This window comes from Cetorhinus maximus, chromosome 12, assembly GCF_964194155.1.
Source record: "Cetorhinus maximus chromosome 12, sCetMax3.hap1.1, whole genome shotgun sequence".
NCBI classification, from domain to species: Eukaryota; Metazoa; Chordata; class Chondrichthyes; order Lamniformes; family Cetorhinidae; genus Cetorhinus; species Cetorhinus maximus.
Window position 1 is genome coordinate 12791591 of NC_135890.1, and position 25059 is coordinate 12816649.

A 25059-nucleotide genomic window follows, 5' to 3' on the forward strand; every position below is an offset into this window, starting at 1 on the left:
CCTTTATTAGCGGAGGAATAGAATGTAAGAACAGGGAGGTCATGTTGCAAGTGCAGAAAACGCTGCTGAGGCCACAGCTACACTTCTGCTTTCAGTTGTGATCAGCATTTCATGGGAGGGATGTGATTGGAGTGGAGAGAGTGCAGAGGTCGTTGACCAGGATGCACGCTGGCCTGGAGAATTGGAGTTATGAGGACACATAGCATAGACTGGGGCTATTTGCCATGGAGCACAGGAGATTGAGGGTGACATTATTGAGCTTCATAACATTATGAGGGGCATAGATCGGGTGGACAGAAAGCAACATTTCCCCTTGGCGGAGGGATGACTAACCTGGCGGCATTTATTTAAGGTAAGGAGCATGAGGTTGACAGGTGAGGTGATGAGGAACTTTTGCACACAGTAATGTGGGACGCACTGCCTGAAAGGATGGTGAAGGCAGAAACCCTCCTAACATGTAATAAGTGTTTGGATGTGCAGTAGCGATGCCATGGCATACAAGGCCATGGAGATAGTGATCAGAAATGGGATAAGGCAACTTTGGAAGGTGCTAGACATGCACATCTTCGAAGGGCCGAGGGACCTTTGCCTATGACCCACACGTCTGACTCTATCAGTCTGTGAATGAGCAATGTTGCTGCATTAACGATTCCAACAATCATCAGTGCTTTGTATGGTGGGAAGACAGAGCAGATGGGACTGTGGGCCTCAAATACCTGGCCGCTCCACCCCAGCCTCACCGACACCTGTGGACCTGGGCGCATGGCGCCTTTCAAACTCTAGGGCCTCCTGCTCAAAACGGCTCAATATTACGAGCTGGGCCTGGCTGCCTCCAGTGCACGAACATTCATACACATTATGCGCATTTTTCTCCTGCAAAACAGAGAAGGCCATTCACTGGGATTAATCACTCATGTACTCTGTACACACCAGCCGCATCCCAACCACAGTGGCCCATCTGAGGGCTCCAGTGCCTCCTGCCCATGCTACCGCTGATCAGTCACAAAAATATAGCACGGCTGCTCCCAACCACCCCCCTCCCAGCCTCCCCCAACGGCCAACTTGGACACATTCTGCGTCCATCACTTTCAGAAACACACGGTCTTAGCTCCCATGGCAAGGAGGCGCAACTAGGTGCGGTGCCGAAGGCATCAGATGGCTCTTGGCCACGACACCTTGAGTCTCCCCTTCCACCATTTCATCACCGTGAATAGGACATGTATTGGAGTTATGAGTATGCGACGAGCTGCATCTCCTGCAGGTTGACCCCAGACTACTCATGTGTGACTAAGACCAACACATGGTGCGGGGAGAACCCATCTTCTCATGAACCACTGAGGCTGATGTAAGCATGGTCACTATCTGCTTGACCACCCAGCGTGCGGCAAATGCCCAACATGAGTCAATGCAGTCACGACTTGTGGGGGGAAGTGCTTCAAAGGCTAAGGCTACCTGTTGGGTTAAATGCCCAACGCCAACATGGTACCCTGCCAGGGCGCAACAAATCGTTGAAGCGCTTGCGGCACTGGATCCAGGTGCACCGCATCATGTCGTGGGAGCTCACCACCTCCGCCACCTCCTCCCAGGCACTCTTCGTCATGTGGGGGGGGGGGCCTCCTCCTCCCATCCTGGAGAACCAGCACCTCCTGCCGTGCTGCCACCTCCTCCACAAGGGCAGCAAGGCAGTCGTCAGAAAAGCGAGGGGCACATTGGCCTCCTGCTGGCCTACCCCGTTCCTGTGGCCTTCCCTCAACACTGGCCTGCTGTGCAGACCCCCAGCGGTGCCACCTGCAGCTGGCCATAGTGAACAGCCGACAGGAGGCTGCCAGGCCTTTTTTCAAACAGACTGCCGGGTCGCCATTGGACCAGGTGGAGTGAACATGCCTGCTGCAAATTTAAGACTCCAGCTCTCCACGGGCGTGTGAAATGCGCTGGGCGGGTCTTAATTGGCCTGCCCGCGCAAAATGGTGGCACGGCCGCGTCAGCACCAGCTCCGCCCACCTGCCTAATGGAAAATTTTGGCCTATATATTTGAGGTCAGCTTCCAGCCTCCCCCCGTTACCCTCCAAGTCCCTCCTATCCTCCTCCATCCTCACCATGTCCAAATTCCCATTCCTCCAATCGCTCTCCTGCCTCCCTCTGTCACCCTGGTGCCAATCTTCACTTATCTTGATATTCCCGTCGTCCCCGTCAAACCCTTTTCTGTTGATGTGCCCATGCCTTATGTCGACCTGACCCCTCCCCTTCTCCAGGCCATATGTACCATGATTTCCCAGGCACCTCCCCATGAGACCTTCCAACGCCTGCCCACAAACTACCAGCTCTTCCTTTACTGGGTGCAGATGCCTCCCCTGACCGTGACTGTGCCATCTGCTTTCCCAATATGGATCCTCCAAACCCCAGGGCCAACCTCTGCAGCACACTGATCATGCCCTGCAGAGCATGCTGTGCCCGACTGTCACTGTCCAGAGAGGCCTCCTCCTGCCAGGACCAGGACCAGGACCAGGACCAGGACCAGGACCAAGTCATGCATGCCGTGCAGTGTCCTCCAGCATGACCACTCAGCCCCAGGACTGCCTTCTCATTCTGCCCCCGACAGCGTGCCCTCAGCACCCCCCCGGACCTTCTCACGTTACCATCCTCTGTACCTTTGACAGCTACCCTCCCCGCATACCCAGTCATGCGTCTGCATTCCAGTCTCCTCTCCCGTGCTCCATTTACTCCCCTCCCCCACCCCCACCCCCCCCAAGTCATGCCTCTGTCTCCCCCGTCCCCGCTGTGAAAGGCAGGTGAAAGGAGTGTCCATGTACCTCGAGGTCGCTAGTGAAGTGAAGGTCGCCAGGTGCACGCCACTTATATCAGGTCATGAAACAGGCCGACCTCATTATAAGCTGGCGGGACAAATAACTTCGGAGGGAGGATGTGATCCTGGCGAGCTGGGGTTTTAATGAGCATTTATGAGATGCAAAGGGATGCAGATTTGGTTCCCCCCCACATGGTGCAGCGGGAAACTCGACCCCCCCCCCCCCCAACGAAACTTGGGAGGAGAAAATTCCAATCTATTTTCCTGCCAGCGTGAAACTGGCTTTTGCCATCACTCCAAATTCAGTGCCCCCGCCCGCCAGGATTCCCACCACGGGCGTGAGAGGAAAATTGTGCCCTTCTACCATCACAATTTTAGCTTTGCTTGCATAATCACTTCTTTCATTTGTTTCCCTATGAGTAATCTTTTTCATTTCCTTTTATGTCTAGGACTTCTTGAAATGTTTTGCCTGACCCAGTGACACTTGGCGCATGAGAAACTATTCTTTTACCGGTTAAGCGCGGAGAGATGAGGCAGAGCTGCCTCAGGCACGCCAACTTTCATGGTCTCTCTAAAATGCCTGCAACCATTGCCAGAGCCCTAAGTCAGCCCTACGTGGGGAAAATTCTTCCCTAAGATTAAGCCCCAACTTGCTCTGGATTCTCCTAATAGAGGGAAGAATTGTTCCCCTTATACCCTGTGAATCCCTTTCATTATTTTAAGCACCTCAATCCGACTGGCATCCTTAACTTCCTCATGTTCAGGGGAATGTAAGCAACGTCTACCCGGTCTGTTATCTGATCATTAATGTTGTGCTTTACACGTGAACACGTATAGGCAATGTTTATAAGTTTTTTTTTTAAAAGGCCTGGATATATGCGAACGCCGAATTCTGAAGGAAGGAATGTCGATTGAACGTCCTGTCAAAGTGCTCGCATCCAAAATGAACTTCTGATTTTATTTTCACAGGCCTTCTGCTCATAAGGGACTTACTGTCCTTAAAGTAAATGTGAAAATAGAATCTATTACTGGGTCATTCTGAGACCTAATTTGCAAAAAAACTGAATGGCCAGGATGCAAGATCATTTCCTCAAAGCGAAAGGAACACAGAATGAAAACTACTTTCCCTCTTTTTTTCCCAGGACATCGTATCAACAGTTGTGGGTTTTCCAGCGAAATGTCCCAACATTTTATATCTGAGCAATTTAAAAGACTGTCAATCACGTGTTAGAAATGAAGAAATGAAACACCCATGGTATCATTATGAGTAAAAAAGAAAATCCCTCTGGTCACTAACCATGGTGACATTATAACTTATTTGTGATGATTGCCCTACCAAGAATTTCTAGGGAAATTATGAACACATTCAAAAGAGATAGGAATTTTTACTTCATTTTTAAGGTCAGTTAATCTGACATAAGACTCAAGGCCAAAACATTTCTCAAAGGGAGTGCTACACTGTCAGAGGTCCTGGGCGAGTCTTCGGTTCAGGAACTGTGAGTTGGGCCATTTCCTGATGTCGAGGTCCTGATTTCTAAAAGTCAGTCCACTCGCCAGGTATTTTGGTCTCCGGGTGTCTTGGGTTGGAGTCGGGGTCACTGCCTCCTGGGGCAGGCCCGAGGCAGCAATGGAGGCTGCCTCCATTTACTGGAACATCGGTCCAGTTCAATTCATGGTTGTTAGCCCTCACATCTCAGCCCCTCACCCCTACCCAGCACCAGGCAACTCCATGCCCCCTCATATCTCCCACGGCCCCTCCAATGCCTCCTCATATCGCCCATGAACCATTCATTCCCTCTCATATCTGCCATGAACCATCCATGCCCCCTCATATCTCCCATGCCCCTATCTCCTATGCCCCCTCCATGCTCCCCTTTCATCCTCCATGCCAACTTACCCAGAATCCACTAGCTACAGAACTCATGAGCCATATATTAACACTGACAAGTCTTTGAAATGTTCATCAAAAAAAAACAGGCATTGAACATTCCCTTTAGAAACCACACCTGCCTCCACCTTACATTCTCAAAAAACTGTCAATAAAAGTTCATGAATGAAATTCCCCTTGAAGAAATCCTTAATCCTGCCCAAATAAACACACAGGCATTGAAAAACAACTTCAAAGAAAGATCAAGTTATTCCAAGCTAATAAAACTGTCAATTAAACAAAACTATCGGTCCAGTTTGCAACTGTATAAACAGCCTCCGACAGGATGGAATGCATTAGTTATTCGTGGAGCTCAGCCAAACATTCATCATTCATGGCTATAAATTGAGAGAGGGGAATGTGCAACGAGACCTGAGTGTCCTCGTACACCAGTCGCTGAAGGTAAGCATGCAGGTGCAGCAGGTGGTAAAGAAGGCAAATGGTATATTGGTCTTCATAGCGAGAGGATTCGAATACAGGAGCAGGGATGTCTTGCTGCAATTATACAGGGCTTGGTGGGACCACACCTGGAATATTGTGTGCAGTTTTGGTCTCCTTATCTGAGGAAGGATGTTCTTGCTATAGAGGGAGTGCAGCGAAGGTTTACCAGACTGATTCCTGGGATGGCAGGACTGACATATGAGGAGAGATTGAGTCGGTTAGGATTATATTCGCTGGAGTTCAGAAGAATGAGGGGGGGATCTCATAAAAACCTATAAAATTCTAACAGGACTAGACAGGGTAGATGCAGGAAGGATGTTCCCGATGGTGGGGGAGTCCAGAACCAGGGGTCACAGTCTGAGGATATGGGGTGGACCACTTAGGACTGAGATGAGGAGTAATTTCTTCACCCAGAGAGTGGTGAGCCTGTGGAATTCGTTACCACAGAAAGTAGTTGAGGCCAAAACATTGTATGTTTTCAAGAAGGAGTTAGATATAGCTCTTGGGGCGAAAGGGATCAAAGGATATGGGGAGAAAGCGGGAGCAGGCTATTGAATTGGATGATCAGCTATGATCAGAATGAATAGTAGAACAGGCTTGAAAGGCCGAATGGCCCACTCCTGCTCCTATTTTCTATCTTTATGTTTCTATACTGTCTGGCAACTGTATCAGCAGAAGCAGGTTGAACGGATGGTCAGGCAAAATGGATCGAAATTCAACGCACTGTCTTTCGGAGAGGACATTAAATCAAGGCTCCTTCTGCCTGTTTGGTAATATGCCTGACGGCACTATGCAAACTGGAACATGGGGCAGAATTTTCTGCCTGTCGGGCAGGCGGGCCCGACCCAATCTCCGGTGGGCGGGGAGCCGATCCCCGCCGGAGAAGCGGGCCCCGCCGCCATTTTACGAGGGTGGGCCAATTAAGGCCCGCCCAGCGTGACGTCTGGTGGGAAGCGCTATGCGCTCCCTGTGCGGGCGGGAGGGGGGATTCCCCAAAAGCGAGAGTGTGCTGTTTCACGCATGCGCACAAAAGAGTGCACATCTCCCCGAGGCTAAGTGCTGACTCAGGGAGATCGCTGACAGCTTTAAAAATGTTAAAAATAGAAAAAAAATTCCCTAACATGTGCCCCTCATGTGGCAATGTCACATGAGATGGGACATGTTCATAATTTACATAATAACTTCATTGAAATTTTTGAAACCCTGCATGAAACCTCATCCCGCCGCTGGATGAGGTTTCATGTTTTTTCTATTCCCCGCCGGGGCTCCTGGCCTGCCCGCCAGCCTTAAGGTCGGAAGGGCAGGTCCTTTAATTGTTTCAATGATCCTGTCAATGGCCTCAATTGGCCATTGACAGGTCGGCGGGCCCGCAGCTGATTTTGCTGAAGATTTAAATGGGGCGGGATGACGTCGGAGGTTCCGCCCAACATCATACCGCGTCATTTTGCGCGTCGGCAACTGGGCCCCGCCCCCCTGCTCGCCGACGGCAAAATTCAGCCCCATGGAGTTCTCTTTGGAATCCCGCTTAACATTCCACCTGCAAAAGCAAGACATCTATTTTTTATATTCATTTGTTGCCTGTGAAATCTAGCTGTGTGCAACTTTGTCGAGCTACAATTCAAAAGTAATTAACAAGCTGTAAATCATTTCAGATGTTCAAAGTATTTTAAAATATACATATGAATGCAAGTTCTTCCTTTATACAAGGGTTATTTTGTGTGGATAGTGTAAGCATTGAATTCTTAAATGTTTCTGTGTTTATGATGTGTGTTATACAAATGCAAATTTCCTTCTTTCCTTGTGCACAAAGCATGCAGTTAAAAACAAAACAAACTGGGAGGGATTTGTAGGTGTCTCAAACACTGGTTTTAGCTAGCTATTCCTAACGGAATGCAATATAACAAGCAGAAGTGGGACTAGAGATAATTTAATGATTCTCTACCCTATAGATTCTGTGTTGATGTTGTGAGTCACATCACTGGGTGCACTGAAAGTGCTCTCCAATTTCTACAAGTGTTTATAATCCACTATTTGGTCTTCTCTCATTGGCCTGGAGAATAAATGCCCATGGCAGGACAAAGCATAAGGTTCTGATTTAAATTCATGTCCCACTTGGGGTAGCTGATCAAGGCCAGGGCAGGAGTTAAAGAAAATGCCAGCATTTATACAGCCTCTCTCACTACCTCACAAAGCATTTTACAACCAATGAAGTGCTGTTCAACAGTAGGTACAGTAGCAGCCAGGTAAACTGCCACAAACAGCAATGTGATAATCTGTTTTCCAGTAATGTTGCTCGAGGGATAAACACTGGGGAGAACACCCCCCTGCTCTTCTTTAAAATTATGCCATGGGGATCTTTTAAGTCCATCCGAGATGGAAGATGGTTTGATATCACATCCGAAGAGCAGCACCGCTAACAATGCAACACTCCACCCCAGGACTTTGTACCCAAGTCTCTGTCCGGAGTGCAACCTGAACGTCCAACATTTGGACTCAGAGGCAAGAGTGTGTACATCAGTTTACTAAGAAACTGATTACTGCGTAGCAAGGTAACTAGTAAATGACTCTTAGTTCTTTTTTAAAGGTCAACTCCAATTACTTAAAATCCGGCTACTCAAAGGGTTAGACATTGATTAGTTTTTGTGATAAACTCATTTTCAGCTCCATCAATAAAACTGCACCAGGTTATCACTTTTAAATGTGTAAAGGATTTTTTTTTAATAAATAAAAAAAATTACATTCGGAATTGCTGCCTGATTTTCACTCGTTTAAAGCAGGTTTTACATTTGGTGATATGCAAATGAGTTTTGAACTGAAACTTGGGCCAGAGATTTTCCCTCATCGGGCGGGAGCGGCCGGGAAGCCGACTGCCGCCCACGATTGGCTCCGTGCCGCGAATTTACGCTGGGCCGGGTCAATGAAGGCCCGCCCGGTGTGAGGCACGGCCGTGGAACGAGCGAGAAGGGGTGGGCGCGCGGCGGGGGGGCGGCCAGTGCTCGATGTCCGCCAGGTTCAATGACGACCCGCGCGGCCGATTCGAAGGCCGCCGGTGAAGCACCTGCACCTCGTGATGGAGATCGTAGCGGGTGAACGCGGCAGGGCAGGAGGGCAGGCGGGCCCCACGTTTCCCTGATGAGTGTCTCGGGGCCCCTCCTGGAGGAGGTGGCAGCACGGGAGAGGGATCCTTGTCCCCAGGGACGGGAAGAGGAGGAGGTTCCCCCAAACCCCCCCCCACCCCCCCACCACCACCTCACAAAAATGCCTGAGGGGGGGAGGGGGTGGCATCCAGGGTCAGCTGCCATGATGTGGTGAGGCGACATGTGGGTGCAGTGCCGTAAGCGCTTCAATGATCTCCTGCGATCGGGAAGGGTGGGTACCGTGCTGGCATAGGTCACAGCACAGCAGTTAGGAGCTGCCCACCCCGTCTCACCCCTCCCTTTGGACCTCAGAGGTCTTAGAGAGTTTTTTTTATTCATTCAAGGGCTGTGGGCTTCGCTGGCTGGGACAGCATTTATTGCCCTTCCCTAGTTGCCCTTGAGAAGGTGGTGGTGAGCTGCCTTCTTGAACCGCTGCAGTCCGTGTGGTGTAGGTGCACCCACAGTGCCGTTAGGAAGGCAGTTCCAGGATTTTGACCCAGATTGAGTGGCAAATGTCAATGAGGCAGCATCTGGCCAAGGGGGTGAGCCCTGGCAGATCGGAATGAGTGTCTTGCGGCTCCAGAGTCACGAATCGGCTGAGCCCTGCGAGGTGTTCCTCAGGTGGGGTTGGCCAGGCTGCAATGGCGCTGCAGGTACAGGGTGGACTAATCAATGCTCCTCTCTCCTTACAGGAGAAGACATCCCATAACAATGCTGAGAGGTTGCGGACAGGCAGTGGAGCGCCTCATCTACTCATCCTCACTCGATATGAGCAGGAAGCACTGGACCTGGAGAGGAGCCATGCACCTAGATCAACCAACCGTGGTGTGGCTGGGGTGCCACAGGGAGGTAAGAGTGCAGGGCACTGAGGTCAGAATGTCTGTAATAGCCACCATTCCACTGTCGTCTCTATATTGATTTGAGCCTCGAACATGGAATCTCCATTGATACTGGAAAGAGAGGGCCCCCTGATCCGGATGCCAGACATGCGCAGTATCAGTGTAACTACTTCAACAAATGACATGTCCTTGTTCTTCCTTTCAGGCTCACCAGCAGCCCATCGGGGTCAGGAGACTGAAGGCCCACCACTGACCCCAGAGGACAGCACCCATCACAACGCACCCGCGTCACACCCTCTCAGCCAGGCAGGCACCAGCGCAGATACCAGCACCTTGGTGGGCATTAGATCGGCAGCTAGTATCTTGGTGCACAGTGGCGAGGGCACTTCACACTCACTTTGAGGTGCAGGCGGAGGCAGAGAGTGCCCAGGATGCCGGCAGTTGGAGGACTGCTGGGGACCAAGAACATGCTCAGTCGGTGGCTGATGATGACCCTCTGGAGTTGTCCCTGAGGCAGCAGATGCTGGAAGTCCAGCAGGGTGTGCGGGAGGATCTGGCGGAGATACATGAGGGAATGCGTGCCATGGTCTCTGTTGTGGAGGAGTCCATGAGGAGCATGAGCAATGCATTGACCCTCATGGCCGAGCACACGGCCTCCTCCATGGAGGGAGTGGTGACTCTCAGAGAGAGGCTTCTCCAGGAGCTGAATCAGGGCTTCCTGGGGATGCGCTCGGACCTGCAAGCCCTCACAGCGGCAGTGACCTCAGGTGGTAACTGTCGGTGTGGGAGGTGGATTGGGCATCAATTATCCCAGCTAGGTGTCCGTCCATCAGTGGTGAGCAGGGAGGTGCAAAGCAACCTGACGTTGGCGCACGAGCTGCTTGTTGTCTCTGCGGGGTCCTCTCAGGGCGCTCCAGATGAAGGCAGCAACTCCCCCGCCCCTCTGCCAGTGACTGTGGGATCCGATGAGGCTGTGGCGATTGGGGAGATGCCAGCCGTGCCAATGGCCGCTCCCTCCCAGGCGGGGCCAGCACAGGCTCCACGGGCCAGAGGACGCCCGCCAAGGTCATCAAGGCCCATAGGACAGCAGAGTGAGCAGGCTGGCTCCAATGCCAGTGCCAGTGAGCGTAGGAGACCCAGACATAGCACCCACAAACGCAAACTTTAATCACCTTAAGCACAACATGGGCTTATCACTGGTGATATTTTTTTCCCCCACTTTTACGTTAGATGTTCATTGGTGTGATTGAGAACACCTATCAATTTAATTTGTATTATGTATGCCAGGCACCACACCATTAAATATGTTTGTGTTCAACAAGCCTCTGGGTCTTCATTAGTTCTGCAGGTGCAGAGTAACCTATGATGTTATGAGTGACTTGCTTGTCATTGAACTTTATTGAAGTGGCACATAGTTAATGTTCCTGACCAGGCAGATGTTGCCCTCAGGTATCGAGTATGGAGACTGCAGCCCTGCTTTGGGATGGTTCATCTTTGGTGGGCTAGATGAAGGAGCGTTGGATCAAAGACTCCCGGGTGTCCCTGCCTCCCTGGAGGTTGCCCAGGTCGGCGTCTATCCCCTCAGTGTTCTCCTGAGCGTGCTCGTCCTTGGACTCACTACTGGACTCATTGTCTGCAGCCAGAGCAGCTGTGTCAACATCTTCCTCCACTGCGTCACCCCTTTCCAGCGCCAGATTGTGGAGAGTGCTGCATGCAACCACTATCAGTGACACACGATCTGGGGGTTACTGCAGTGTGCTCCCTGAATGGTCCAGGCATTGGAAGCACATCTTGAGAAGACCTATGGCTCTCTCTACCACCATCCTTGTGGAGCCATGGCTCCTATTGTACCGCTGCTCGGTCTCTGTTCTTGGATGGCGGAGAAGCATCATAAGCCGCCTTTTGAGGGGATAGCCCTTGTCACCCAGCAGCCATCCATCCAGCTGGCTGGAGCACTGAAGAGCCTCGGCACCTGGGAGTGTCCCGGGATGTAATCGTCATGGGAGCTGCCTGGGTACCTTGCACAGACTTGTAGAATCAGCATCCTGTGATCACACACTATCTGCACATTCATGTTAAAAAGTAGGGAGGTCATGTTGGAGTTGTATAGAACCTTGGTGAGGCCACAGCTGGAGTACTGTGTGCAGTTCTGGTCGCCATATTATAGGAAGGATGTGATTGCACTGGAGTGGGTGCAGAGGAGATTCACCAGGATGTTGCCTGGGATGAAACATTTAAGTTATGAAGAGAGGTTGGATAGACTTGGGTTGTTTTCGTTGGAGAAGACTGAGGGGCGACCTGATTGAGGTGTACAAGATTATGAGGGGCACGGACAGGGTGGATAGGGAGCAGCTGTTCCCCTTAGTTGAAGGGTCAGTCACAATGGGGCATAAGTTCAAGGTGAGGGGCAGGAGGTTTAGGGGGGATGTGAGGAAAAACTTTTTTACCCAGAGGGTGGTGACGGTCTGGAATGCGCTGCCTGGGAGGGTGGTGGAGGCGGGTTGCCTCACATCCTTAAAAAGTACCCGGATGAGCACTTGGCACATCATAACATTCAAGGCTCTAGGCCAAATGCTGGTAGATGGGATTAGGTAAGTAGGTCAGGTGTTTCTCACGTGTTGGTGCAGACTCGATGGGCCGAAGGGCCTCTTCTGCATTGTGTGATTCTGTGATTGGAATTCCTTCCTGTTGACGACGGCGCCCAGCTCACCCGCTGGCGCCTTGATGGCCACATGTGTGCAGTCGATGGCACCCTGGACGCGGGGGAACCCAGCAATCGCGGCAAAGCCTCTGGTTCGCTCAGCCTGGCTGGCCTTGTCTGTGTGGAAATGAATGAAAGTCAATGCACTCCTGAATAGAGCTTCTGTCACCAGCTTGACACAACTGTGGACAGCTGATTGGGAGATTCCACAAAGATCACCCACCAACCCCTGGAAAGAGCCAGAGGCACAGAAGTTAAGGGCCATTGTGACCTTCAGCGCCACTGGCATGGTGTGTCCACCCACACAGTCGGAGCTGATCTTAGGGCCAATCCTCTGACAGATGGAGGTCACTGTCTCCCTTGAGAGGAGGAGCCTGCTTCAGCATTGCACCTCCAGCATATTAAGGTAGCTGCACTGCCACCTGTAAACCTTGGCAGCAGGATAGTGGCATCTTCTGTGGCCCCTTCCGCCTTGGACTACCTGTTGGCCCTGCGCTCCTTGTGCCTGCGCCTCTCCTCCCACAGGTGGCTCCGCTGAAGACTGAATAGGGACACCTGGCCTCCTCCCCCTTCTGGCCCTCTCTTCCTCCTCAGAGGAGGTGCCTCCAGCGGAGAGCGCAATCTCCTCCGGAGTCCTGAACTGAAGCCTCTTATTTCCCTCAAAGTAGCTCTGAAGAGAATTGAAGTTGTCCTGTTCACACAAGCAAGCAGCAGCAAGTTATAAGCTAAAGTACTAACTACTCGCATTCACAAGCCCACTCACCCCTCTTATCCCGCCCGTGGGTGAGGTTTTTAAAAATATGGCCTGCCCGTGCGACGCCCTGAAAATCGCACGGGCTGCGTAAACTCCACGACAATTGGAGTCTCGTGGGCCTTAACTGGCCCGATAATTAACGGCGCTCGCGCCTCCATCTTCATCGTGCGCCCACCTCACGAAATATCCTGAGGGTGTGCGATGATGTTAGGGCGCACGCCCGATGTCATTGCGCGTCATATTACGCTCAGGCGTGTCAGGCGTGCTCCCGCACGCCGAATGTAAAATTCTTGATTTAAGAAACGCCTCTGAAACCTCGTGCAGTTTTTAGTGCAATTTGTCCCCCGGTGGTCAAATGTGCCTAAAGCAGAAATTCTTGGCCAATAATAAGTTTAAAGTGTTATTTAGATTCGCAGGACGGCTTCAGCCTCTTGCACACTTGGGGCTGCCAGAGACAATGATAAAGATCATGTCTTTGGCCTTACCTGGGCTTCCTCCCCCACAATGATCCTCTCAACATACTTTTTCAAAGTTGAGCCCACGTTTGCGTAGCTGTTGGGATCTAGCAACCTCTCAGGCTCTGCAGTAGCCGATTGCTTCAGCTTAAACTAACTAATGCAGCTGGGCTAAGCTGAAGAAAGGGGACTTTCAAACAGCCCAGCTGTCGTTTCCAAGTTCGACAACTTCTCAATGAACCAGACAGGAACAAGCAAAAATGCTGCAAATGGTCCCTTTATTACCTCCTTGTCAAAGTGTACACTACAATTTAGGATGATCCACGGCATGCGTCCAGACCCTGACTAATGGAAATCACGCCAGCGTCTTCCAGGGTGCATTCCTTGGATTTCCCTGTAAACCAACAATTCAAAAGGCACAATTCAGAATTTTGTACAGATGGTGTCAATTTATTTGATTAACTGAAAATAATTTGTTTGCCACTTTTTTCCAAATGATTCAGATAACATTTGAGTGCAGATGGAAGTAATCGGAACATTAGCCTTTCATAAATTTCACCCTAACATTTCTTGGGAGGGCAGTGAAAGTGCAGAGACATTGTATTGGTTCCAAAAGAGTAATTAGGCACATCCCAGGACCCAAGGCACATTACGCAGCAACTACAGTTTGTCCAAGGGACTTCAAAAAAAGTTCAAAGCCCTTTGAGAAATGTTGATGTGAAATGCATTAAATAATTATGTGTATTATATTTTGCTTGTAGTTGACCAAGTTATTGTAAAGTATTTTAATTTGCGCATGTAAAGGACAGAACTGCAGACTAACAAATTATGAAAAGAGTCCTACAACACTTACTGAATTTACTACCCCTTCCCCATCCCAACATCACCGTCCTACAGAAGTTGCAAATATGATATGGGGAATCATTCTAAATATCTCTAAAAGTCACTTAAAAATGCATTATGCACAGACAGGAGAGTCTCACTCCCAAGCCAAAAATCTTCATTGGTGAATTCATTATTATAATGACTGGTAATTTTAACTCAGCATCATTTTGTAAATGCTCTCTCCTACCTTACCCATGAATACACATTGCACTTTTACTGAGCAGAGCAAGTTTTTGAAAATGCCACTCTTCGTTTGTCTATTAGGAGGGGTGCAAGAGTGGGATAGCCTCACTTATAAATCTTGGAGCAAAGACAAGCACAGCAGACAAGAGCAAATTTCACCATCCATCTTTATTCTTATCTTTCTCTGAAAAGAGAGTGTACAAACATTTGATGCATTCAAACGCCATTCTGTCACGTGCTACTTTAACATGGTTGCTTTAAACAGATTCATTTCAGGGTCTCTATATTTCTGATTTTCTATATTTCTCTCCTTTTTTCTGTTCTTAGTGCTTTTTATTGGACTTTTTCGCTTAATTTCCTTTTTGCCCAGCTCTCTTGAAGGCACGGCCTCACCCAAGGTTACTGTACCACACAAGCTGACAGCCAATCCTGTCCAGTGGGGAGGGAAGGTAGATCAATTCAATTTAGAAATGCACTCCATTCAATTTGTATTACTGTTAGAAACAGATATTAATTAAGAGCTCTACGTCAGGAGGAGTAAGCAGGTTGTTCAGGAAACTTTGGACTTCTCCTGCATTGACTAAAGTCATTGTGAAAATGGTACAGAAGTTGTTCTGTATCAGCCAGATGACATGTCCCACCTTCAGAATGACTTCAGGAAGCTCAAGTCCACACAGTTCAGAACAGAGAATTGTAGAGGTGTAAAGAAAAAGCCGAATATTAGAAATCTGAAATTAAAAATGGAAAATATTGGAAATACACTGTAGACTGAAACACCTGCAAATGGATGTGACAGGTTGAAGTTTTGGGTCAGAAGTGACAAAGGAAAGTTTATCACGATCTATGTACATCCATGTAGTAAGGGTATAACATGTACAGGGGTTAGCAGCTAGCTGTGCCAAAACTCTTCTACCGGTATACTAACTTGCACAGAGACCAGTACAGGCCTGTTGAGCTAATTGGCCTTCTTTGCTGTAAAAGCTTTGTAAAGTCCCATTCACCTATCGCCCCTGTGCTCACTGACCCACATTGACTCCTGGTCTGGCAACAAACTCAAATTTCAAGTAGCCATCCTTGCTTTCAAATACCTCAATGGTTTCACCCCTCTCTATCGCTCTAAACCCCTCCAAGGTTGCTGAACTCCTCCATTTTTGGCCTCTTGTATATCTCGGACTGCTCCAACAATGGTGGCCATGCCTTCAGCTTCCTAGGGCCTCAGCTGTCGAATTCCCTCCCTAAACTTCCCTGCCTCAGTTTCTTGCTTTAAGACACTCCTTAAAACCCACCTCTTTGACCACATTTGGTCATCTGTCCTAACACATTTCCTTTTGCAGTTGTGTCAAATTTATATTTGGTAACACCCCTGTTTAGTATCTAGGGACGTTTTACAATGTTAAATGCAAGTTGTTATTGTTGTAAAGGAAAGAAGGCAGATTATTTTTTATTCATTCATGGGATGTAGGTATTGCTGGCTGGGCCAGCATTTATTGCCCATCCCTAATTGCCCTTGAGAACTAAGTGGCTTGCTAGGCTATTTAAGAGGGCATTTAAGAGTCAACCACATTGCTGTGGTCTGGAGTCACAGGTAGGCCAGACCAGGTAAGGATGGCAGATTTCCTTCCCTAAAGGACATTAGTGAACCAGATGGGTTTGTTATGACAATTGGCAATGGTTTCATGGTCATCATTTTAATTCCAGATTTTTTACTGAATTCAAATTTCACCATCTGCCGTGGTGGGATTTGAATGCGGGCCCCCAGAGAATTGCCCTGGGTATCTGGGGTACCAGTCCAGTGACAATACCACTATACCATCACCTCTGAGTAGTCACAGAGTCGGAGGAAATGATTAAGTGGATGCCCCAGCAATCTGTACTGGAACCTTCAGCGTACATTGTACCTTCATGGTCTGAAATTACAGTTTCAATCCAAACTAGTTAAATTAATAAATGATACCCAGCTAGGAAGACCATGGGTTCCAAAGAGGCAGCTGTGATCTTGTGAAAGGTTTGCTGGAGTTTTCACCTGGGCTGTTTGGTGGTAAACAAAGGTACAAGGTAAACATTGAGAGCAAGCTTATTCCATGGGTGAAACCAGACATGTCAAGGGGGAAATTGGAAGAAATAGCAGGTGCAAGTTGACTGGCCACGTACCATGTAAGGAACATGATGATGGGTTACATTGCCAGATCAATGAATCCAAAACCACATATCTCACAGTGACCCTGTCAGCTCTTGGGGCACCATGTACAGTGCTGGATGCTGAAACGTGAAAGAGCCCATTCGGACCTTGAGTCTGTTCAATGGAAAGCAAAAAGGTTGAATCCTGCTGTCCAAGGGAATAGTTATGGTAATTAACTTAAGCTATGAGGAATATACTAAAAATTAGAGCCAGGCCCTACAGGAATTTAGGAAATGCTTCTACACACAAAAGATGATAGAAGTTTGGAACCCCCTTCAGCAAACGACAGTTAATGCTGGATCAATTGTTAATTTTAATTCTGAGATTGATAAATTTTGTTAGGCTAAGGGATATGGGTGAATATATGGTGTTAAGCTATTCAATGATCTCATTGAATGGCAGCACAGGCTTGAGGAGCTAAATAGCCTACTCCTGCTCTTAAGTTCCTAGAGCTCTTCAGCTTTGAAATAAATTGCTTCAGAAGGGCAGCGTTTTATAAATGAATATGAAGTATTTAACAGGATAAAGGGGAGTAAATTAATAACAATGCTGCCAGATAAGCCTGGCAAACAGGACAAGACGGGGTGGAGTTCATGGTTGTGAAGGTCAAACTTGGGCCAGGGTGTGTCTTTATACAGAGGGAGACCAACAACTAGAACTGGGTTTCAGGAGGTACAGATGTGGCCAGAACACAGGACTCATTTAAGGAGTAACTAAATACCATACAGCAAGATGGTAGATTTGGTGCTTTAGATTAAATCAAATGGACTAAAAGCCCTCTTCATTCAACTCTCTACAAGTGTAAGAATGCTTATTGCTTCGACAAAGAGCCAGCCAATGTTTTTACTCATTTTGCAAGCAGAGGTTTTAACAGTTAATGGGTTGTTGAACCCATCAGCTGTCTCTGTACACTTGCCCTTTACCTGCTATTCTCCCCACTTTGTTCCGGTCAGTTCGGTAGAAGGGTCCTACCTTTCTCAACTTTCATTAAGGATCACCGAGCAAGACACCATCCTATATTTTTTTCTTTACAAGCTCTATAATGTATTTCCAAGGAATTGTCCACTTTTATTTCAGGATTCCCAAAGTTTACTGCATTGAGAACAACGACCCAAACAGCATTATAAGCCAGTCACACGATAAACTTACTCAATTATATACAGTAAGTGTGAATATTTGACCTCAAAACATAGCTAGTGCAGTTTAATAGGCAATAGAATTCTGCAGTCAGACAATACAAATATTTAGATACTGTAGTTAACGTACAACTTTTGGTACTTTAATAAAAAATTCAAATGTTACAAATACTCCAATGTACATGAGAAATATGCATACATCACATATACATGAAATTGTACATTCACATAACATGGTACATCCACATTAATGGTACATATACATAAATGGCACATATATATAAAATGGGTGTTTGTGTGGTTGCATGAGGAGAACATTTAATCACTAGGCATGAACCATGAACGGCGGATTATAATCATGTTTACTACCTTGAAACACAGTTCGATCCTGTGTAATTTTTTTACAATAGGCTTAGGTCAATGCAATAATGTCTTTCTTTTTTTGCGAAGTTTGTGCTTCCCAAAGTGGGAGAGGCTAGTGTTGGCGAATTGAATATTTTGCTATTTCAAGCAGCCACTGCCAGGATACAGTGCTCCCAGGTTTGCTGTAGGTAGCACTATTGGTTGGATAGCAAAGCTCCCTCTGATCTACCTCAACCTTTTGCCTTTTGCTCCACCCAGTGCACCAGTGGGGGTGGTTCCATCTTCTTGCAATGTGATCCTTGTTGCCCTTTTGAGCACGACTTCCAGACTTAATTGCGATTGGGTATTAATCAGGGACAATTCTGTGTCTTGGACCAACCAGGAACTGGGTTGGGACCTGCTGGAATTGCTTTCGCAAAGGACTTTTACAACCAGCAGAGGTGAGGGGTCGTTCCGTCAGTCTAGACTGGAGTCAGATCATAGAGGTGACTGACATGCTGCTAACTAACTGCACAAAGTCGTCCAGGCCTCAATTTCTTACCATTTCAAACATGCAATGACTGCAGTAGCAATTAAGTCCACAAATATCCAGATGCAAAGCAATGTTTCAAATAGACAGAATGGGACGTAGCTGAATCACACTGACAGTGTGTTATGGTGAAGTACACTAACCAACACTTCTTTCCCTCCTCTGGTTTACTAGTTAAAATCGGGTTGATCCCAGCTAACACTTCACTGAGAGGTCTGACCATGTGCAAAATTCCCTTGCCTGAAGTTGTGTATTCACATTTTCTGAAATCAAGGCCTTGCAGGGGCTCCCACAACATGGCTTGCAAATTTGTCTCTCTCTCTGGCAATTCAGGAGTCCACGCTTTCAAAACTGAAACAGAACGAAACAAGAATCAGGACAAGAGATATAAGTTACGAATGCACACACATAAATGGGCACCGCACACAATTATCATTGATCTCTCATCCATAATACAACAAACCATTAAACATTCCAGCTAAGAAAACATTTACCCTTCCATTGTGCTCCAGCTCCAGGAGGTCTGATTCTCTGAAACAGCCATTCTTTTAAACAAAAATCTCAGCTCACCCATGCCCTTAAGCCGATGAATCATCAGACATTACTGAGTACAACTGTAATCTTGGAACTGACTTCGCTATTCGAATTTTAATAAAATTTCTTTTGATAAACAAATGATACATAAGTTTATAAAATCATCTTCTGGTCCGTCTGTCTTTTTTTTTGTGTTTCCTATTCCCACACTTCATATTTTCTCAACCTTACTTTGTGTTTAAAGATTAAATGTTCTTATTATCCTGTCTTCCTGCATCTCTTCAGCCTGGCAACACTGGACTGTAATCTGCCTGGTAGATGCGATCACACTTCTCCCGTTATATTTGGACTTGAACCTAGTTCAACAACTTGCCATGTATTCGAGCAGAGAGGCTTCCTGAACTGAGTTATCTTGTTGGAAGAATCAAATGTAAGCATCTGAATTTGAAATATTTAGATTGTTGAGAAGAGGGTATTTTTTTTATTTCCCAGATCACAGGCTTGCTTGTTGCCTGTTGAATTATTATTGGAATCACTGAAGGCTGGTGAAGGAGATGTGCCATTCCATAAGAATTCAGGGGTAGCCATTGAAAGTTACAGCCTAACTATGTTGCTATAAGGCATTCGAACACTGCACAGCCAATAAGCCAGCATCCACCATGGAAGCAAATTTCTCCACCATGGTCCTACTTTTGGTGGGTGTTTGCTTAATTATAAAGTCTATTCCAAAATGACAACTTATGAGAATCATCAATATAATTGGGTTGTTACTGTCCTAAATGTCCAAAAAGACTCCAAAGTAGGTTGACCATCAGATGTATATGAAAAAATATTGCTCAATAAAAAAAGTCACAATGCAAATGATTAATATAGTGTAAGACGAAATCCTAATAGGCAGCAATGTCCAACCTCATGCAGCATGAACTCAGCACTTGCTCTGATCAGTGAATGCCAATTTGTTTCATCCAACATGTGTTCTGTAATCTCATCGGATATTGTACACAGTGTACGATATATATTCTGATAATATATGTATGCAAGATATTGGAAAGGTATGTAAATGTGATCAGTCCATGGATAATAGCTTTTGCATAACTTCAACCATCATCTACTGAAGCTCAAAATTCTTTCAAAGTCTTGCTTAAGGTGGAGTCCTCCAGTTTATGCATTGCCCAGTCTCGGCAGAGTAAACTTCTTGTCCTCAGATCTCTATAGATATTCTTTCACATCCATATAAGGAGAAAGAACCTGCCCGACACCAGAAAGTGATGGGCCAAGGTCCATGAAGATCAAAGTGATGCTACAAGGCACGCCTTGTACGCGGGTGATCCTGATGTATGCAAGTGTTCTTCTACATTGAGAGATCCTAGGGATCAATCATAGGACTGATAATAAGATAAATATGTCACAGATTGCATGTGTTCTGTTACTTAATTGCATTCCCCTCCGCCAACCTCTCTACTGTAGTTCCAAGTGTATATTAGGGAAGGCTTAACCTCATATGTGGGAAGAGTTGGGAAGATTGTGCAAAGTGGATCCAGCCATTGTCATGGGGAGATACAGTTTTGATGCATAGTGGGACTCATTAGTTGCAGAATTTTGCCTTGCTGTCAATGTAATGCGCAGGGCCCTTGAGACGTCACCCCAGTTTATCTTCAACAAGACAGCATGCTGCCATTCAAACTTCCATAGACTCAGTGAAGACCATGTTGATAGCAGTATCAGGGCATCATCCATGAGCATTAATGTAGAGGCCCATTCCATCCCAAGTTTGACTCTCTAGAAGGGACGTCCCCTCTGAATTCTTTTCAAAAGCTTTCACACAGGGGATGTGTGAAATCTGTAAAGAAAAATTGTCATCGCAGTTCAACTTTCATGATTTATTAACCTCACAGTTAATAATTAAAGTGACATATTTGCAGTATCGTTGATGCATGGGTTCACATATCTTGTAGTTATAGTTAAATGTGATGGCATTCGAGTATTTCTTGAGGATATGCATATATGTTTTGAGGTTAAAAACCATCTCCCTGGTGGCTGGAGCAAGTTTATCCTATTGGTAACTGAGCCATATATACCAGAAGGGTGCCGGGCTCTATTCCCAGCTTGTCAGCTGATTGGGCTAGAGACATGTTAGGGGTAGTGTTGCATTCACGGTAGTTGACTTCAATTGCCCAGGCTGAGGGGGGGAAACATCAAAGAGTTCCAGGGAACCATCCAGCGAACCTTGATAGAAGTGTGTGGGTGTCGGAAAAGAACAGGATCAGATTTAGTTTTGATTCTCCTCCTTCCATGGAGGAACACTTGCCAGATTCACATCCACAGCTCTCACATGAGGAATGATTGCTTCAGTGAAATATTGGTGGGCATCTGGTGCTTGTGGGAGCCAATTTCAGCCAGCAGTGAATGGAGATGTTTCATGAGACAATAAAAAAAAAGTGATACATATTGCAGACATTAGCTTAGGCAATTATTTTTATTTACTTACCAATAATCATTATTTGTAGTTTCCAGTAGACATGGACTTGATGGGCTGAATGGCATTCTTCTGTACCGTAATAACTCTTAGCAGTCCATGAATCTTCTATGGATCAATAAGTGTCGAGTTCTTCCTCACTGTTCTAAGCTATTTGTGTCAGTGTAACCGAGCAGAAAAAAGGCAGAGATCCGTTACACCAGATTTCGGCTTGTTTAGCACGACATCCACTGTTAAGATTGGGTTTTGTACCAGCTATGGAAGAGCCCGCCAGTTTACAATTAATTGCATTAATGGCGTATTTGAATATCTGTACAATTTTGTGCCATTAACATCAGTATAGTTTCCTGTTGTCCGCCCACTCATGTATAATAGGTGTCCGTGGCTAAAAAGGTTTGCGGCTTCCCTAAGAAAGAACCGGGTATTAAGAGTTGTAGCAGCATTTTGAGGCTCTTCCTGAACTTACTATCTTGGGTATTTCTTTTTAAGTTCTTTCTTCATTCTATCCTGTTGGTCCTGAAGCTTTCTGTCATGTGTGTTGGCCACTTGTTATTGGCATGCCCACAACATTAGGACAATGAGTTTCCCCTGTAGGTATCCCCTTTCACTTAGGTTGTTTTGGAAGAGGAGCACGGGAAATGCCAGGAAGCTCCGACTGCGCTCAGTGGATGGTATCTTCCCACCCGCATTTACAGGCAGAGGTACTTATCTAGCAACAATTGTGCAGAATCGGCAGACCATTGACAGATGCAGAGTTGTACTATCTACTGTAGAATTGCCTGAGCTGATGTACACCTGCATGGCTGACACTGTCAATGGCAGTAACCACCACAAATCCTCTACTGCTATCCTTCTCTAGGCATGTGGCAGGCCGCAGGGTGCGCTCTAGAGTAGCATTATTCTATGGCTAGAATTTTCGGCTCCCACCCCCGCTCGCCGATGCGTAAAATGATGCGGGGTGATGTCAGGCGTGCGGTCCTGACGTCACCGCGCGTCATTTAGCTTTTCAGTTCGGCAGGCGCGCAGCCAAGTCGGCTGCTCACCTGCCGAACTGTCAAAGGCCTGTTAAGGCCATTTAAAAACTAATTAAACTAATAAATGGAGCTGTCCATCCAACCTTAAGGTTGGTGGGGGGCGGGGGGGGTGGCGGGGGCAGGCGAAGAGCCCAGGCGGCCTTCGCATTTTTCATGGAACCTCATCCACAGGCGGGATGAGGTTTCATGAAGTGTTTATAAATTGAATTTAAAAAATTTTTAAAATTCATTGGCATGTCCCAGCTCAGTGACACTGTCACATGAGGGGACATGTCTTAAAATTTTTTTTTCCCTTTATTTAAATTTTTAAAACTTAAACTAATCTCCCCGAGGCAGCTCGCCGGCCCCCACCGGCCCCCTCACCAACCCCCCTCCGACAGGGGGAACATTCTCTCCTATATTATCTCTGCTTTGCCAACCATCAAACAGGGCTGGCTGTTCCATCATTTGTCCACTGATTCAGAATCTCACCTACACATTTACTGCACCAACCTGTTTTGTCAGGCAATTGTGTACTCAAACATCTTCTGCAAGTGTCAAAATGTACATTACAAACACTATCAGCTTTCAGAAAACCCATCAACGCTTTCCTTCCGATTTTTTTTTCCTATTCTTTCATGGGGTGTGGGCGCCGCTGGCAAAACCAGCATTTGTTGCCCATCCTATTTGCCCTTGAACTGAGTGGCTTGCCATGTCACTACAGAGGGCAGTTAAGATTCAACCACATTGCTGTGGGTCTGGAGTCATGTGTAGGCCAGACCTGGTAAGGAGGGCAGATTTCCTTCCCAAAAGGACATTGATGAACCAGATGGATTTTTACAATTGATTATAGTTTCATGATCACCATGACTGAGACTAGCTTAATATTCCAGTAATATTCCAATAACTGATTTCTTCTCCGCCGATGCTGCCAGACCTGCTGAGTTTTTCCAGGTAATTCTGTTTTTGTAATATTCCAGATTTATTGATTGAATTTAAATTCCACCAGCTGCCCTGGTGGGAATTGACCCCATACCCCGCCCCTGCCCCAGAGCATTAGCCTGGGCCTTTGGATTACTAGTCCAGTGGCACTGCCACTACGCTATCGTTTGCAGCTATCCTCTTTTAAATTTATGCCATCAACCAATTACGGGGCTGCTTACAAAAAATTTCCTCCACCCCAAACCTTCTGATGTACTCTCAACGTGAGGCCCCAATGTAGATCATCCATACAATGCAAACTGAACTTGCAAAATCAAGTGGAGTTAGTGTTCTAACAGAATTATTACACTAGTGATCAGATAGATGTTAATGCAATTGCTGTCCAACTAATGTCCAATTGCAGATATAATTGGAATATCTAACCTGTTGGGCCAAAAAAATAAGCAGCCACCCTGTTCAATTTTGATTCAATTGCCTCACTTTTGTTAAACCACCCCAAGTCTATATTGGTTTGAATCCCTCTTTAGTGCATTACTGCCTTCATAACTCATGAAACAATATTTTACTATTTTGCCCTCAAGATGCTTGGGGTCTATAATATGTCCCTATTGTTAATCCCAACCCAAACTAGCTTGTAAAATTGAGCCTGACAATGTAACTTAAGCACTAATTCAGTGTTTATGCCCTCTAAGTGTGTGTGGGTTTGAGGGTTGATATTACTGTATTGTGGCCCTACCTCCGACTCTCAGTCCCCTTGAGCACTAGAAGTGAAGGATTGCTAAAGTTATCACTTGTGTCTTCCTCTGGAGAAGAAAATTATTTCCTATATGGAGTGAGTTGCTTCATTTCACTTATTTGTCCAGAGAGGATTAATGCTTGAGAATGTGACTGCACATGTGCACTGTATAGTGACTTATTTTCATTTAAAATCTATTTCTCATCCACCTGAAGTCATTTGCTCTTGTGATTTTCTCCTAAATTACAGCACCATCAACATTCATTAACAATATTAGTTTGCATTACGGTCTTACTGCTCAGAACTCAAAAGGGAATGGGATTGCTACCTGAAAAGAGAGAATGTGCAAGTTACGGAGATAAGGCAGGGGAGCGGGGCCAGGTGGAATGCTCATTCAGAGAGCCAGTGGTGACTCAATGGGCTGAATGGCCTCCTTCTGCACTGTAAAGATACTGAGATACGGTGAATGAAAATGGGAAAATTATCACTCATTCATTCGTGACTCATGGAGTCCGAACATTATCATGGGCCAAAATTTTTCGGTCAGCGTCTGGGCACGTGCTCGACATGGTCGAGCATAAAATGACACGCGATGACGTCGGGCGAGCGTCCCGACATCATGTGCACCCGCGCAATATTTTGGTTGGCGGACATGCTCGGGAGTCGGCAGCGTGCCGGCCGATAATTAAACGGCCTATTAAGGCCCTTATTCAATTAATTGAGTACAATTTTTCGCTGCCCGTCCAACTGTTTGGTTGGCGGGTGGACAAAAAGGACAAGCGGCCTTTGCATTTTTGACGAAACCTCATCCACGGGCGGGATGAGGTTTCGACCAGTGATTTTTAAAAAAAACTTTTTGCCCTCCTTTTATTTAACATGTCCCTGCTCATGTGACAGAGTCACATGGGGGGGTGGTGGGGGTGTGGGGGGTCATGTTTTCATTATTTTTTATTTCTTTATTTTGAGTGCCGAAAATCTTCAGCTCCCTGAGCCAGCTCTGTGCCTCGGGGAGCTTTTACTGCGCAC

The 25059-nt window shown here is 46.8% G+C and overlaps 1 protein-coding gene across 6 annotated transcripts in view; it reads right to left on the minus strand.

The window, feature by feature from the left end:
- Positions 1-13318: 13318 nt before the first annotated feature.
- The window catches only part of LOC144687227 (uncharacterized), an 84416-nt gene continuing 72675 nt past the window's right edge, over positions 13319-25059 (minus strand). For 4 of the 6 annotated variants that reach the window (XM_078553038.1, XM_078553035.1, XM_078553034.1 and 1 more), the window contains one exon: positions 17371-18683. In XM_078553038.1, coding sequence (XP_078409164.1) covers positions 18376-18683 — 308 coding nt within the window. In that variant the 3' untranslated portion in view covers positions 17371-18375. Of the gene's footprint in view, positions 13452-17370; positions 18684-25059 lie in introns of those variants that run through there. The other 2 variants (XM_078553037.1, XM_078553039.1) reach the window with 2 other exon arrangements.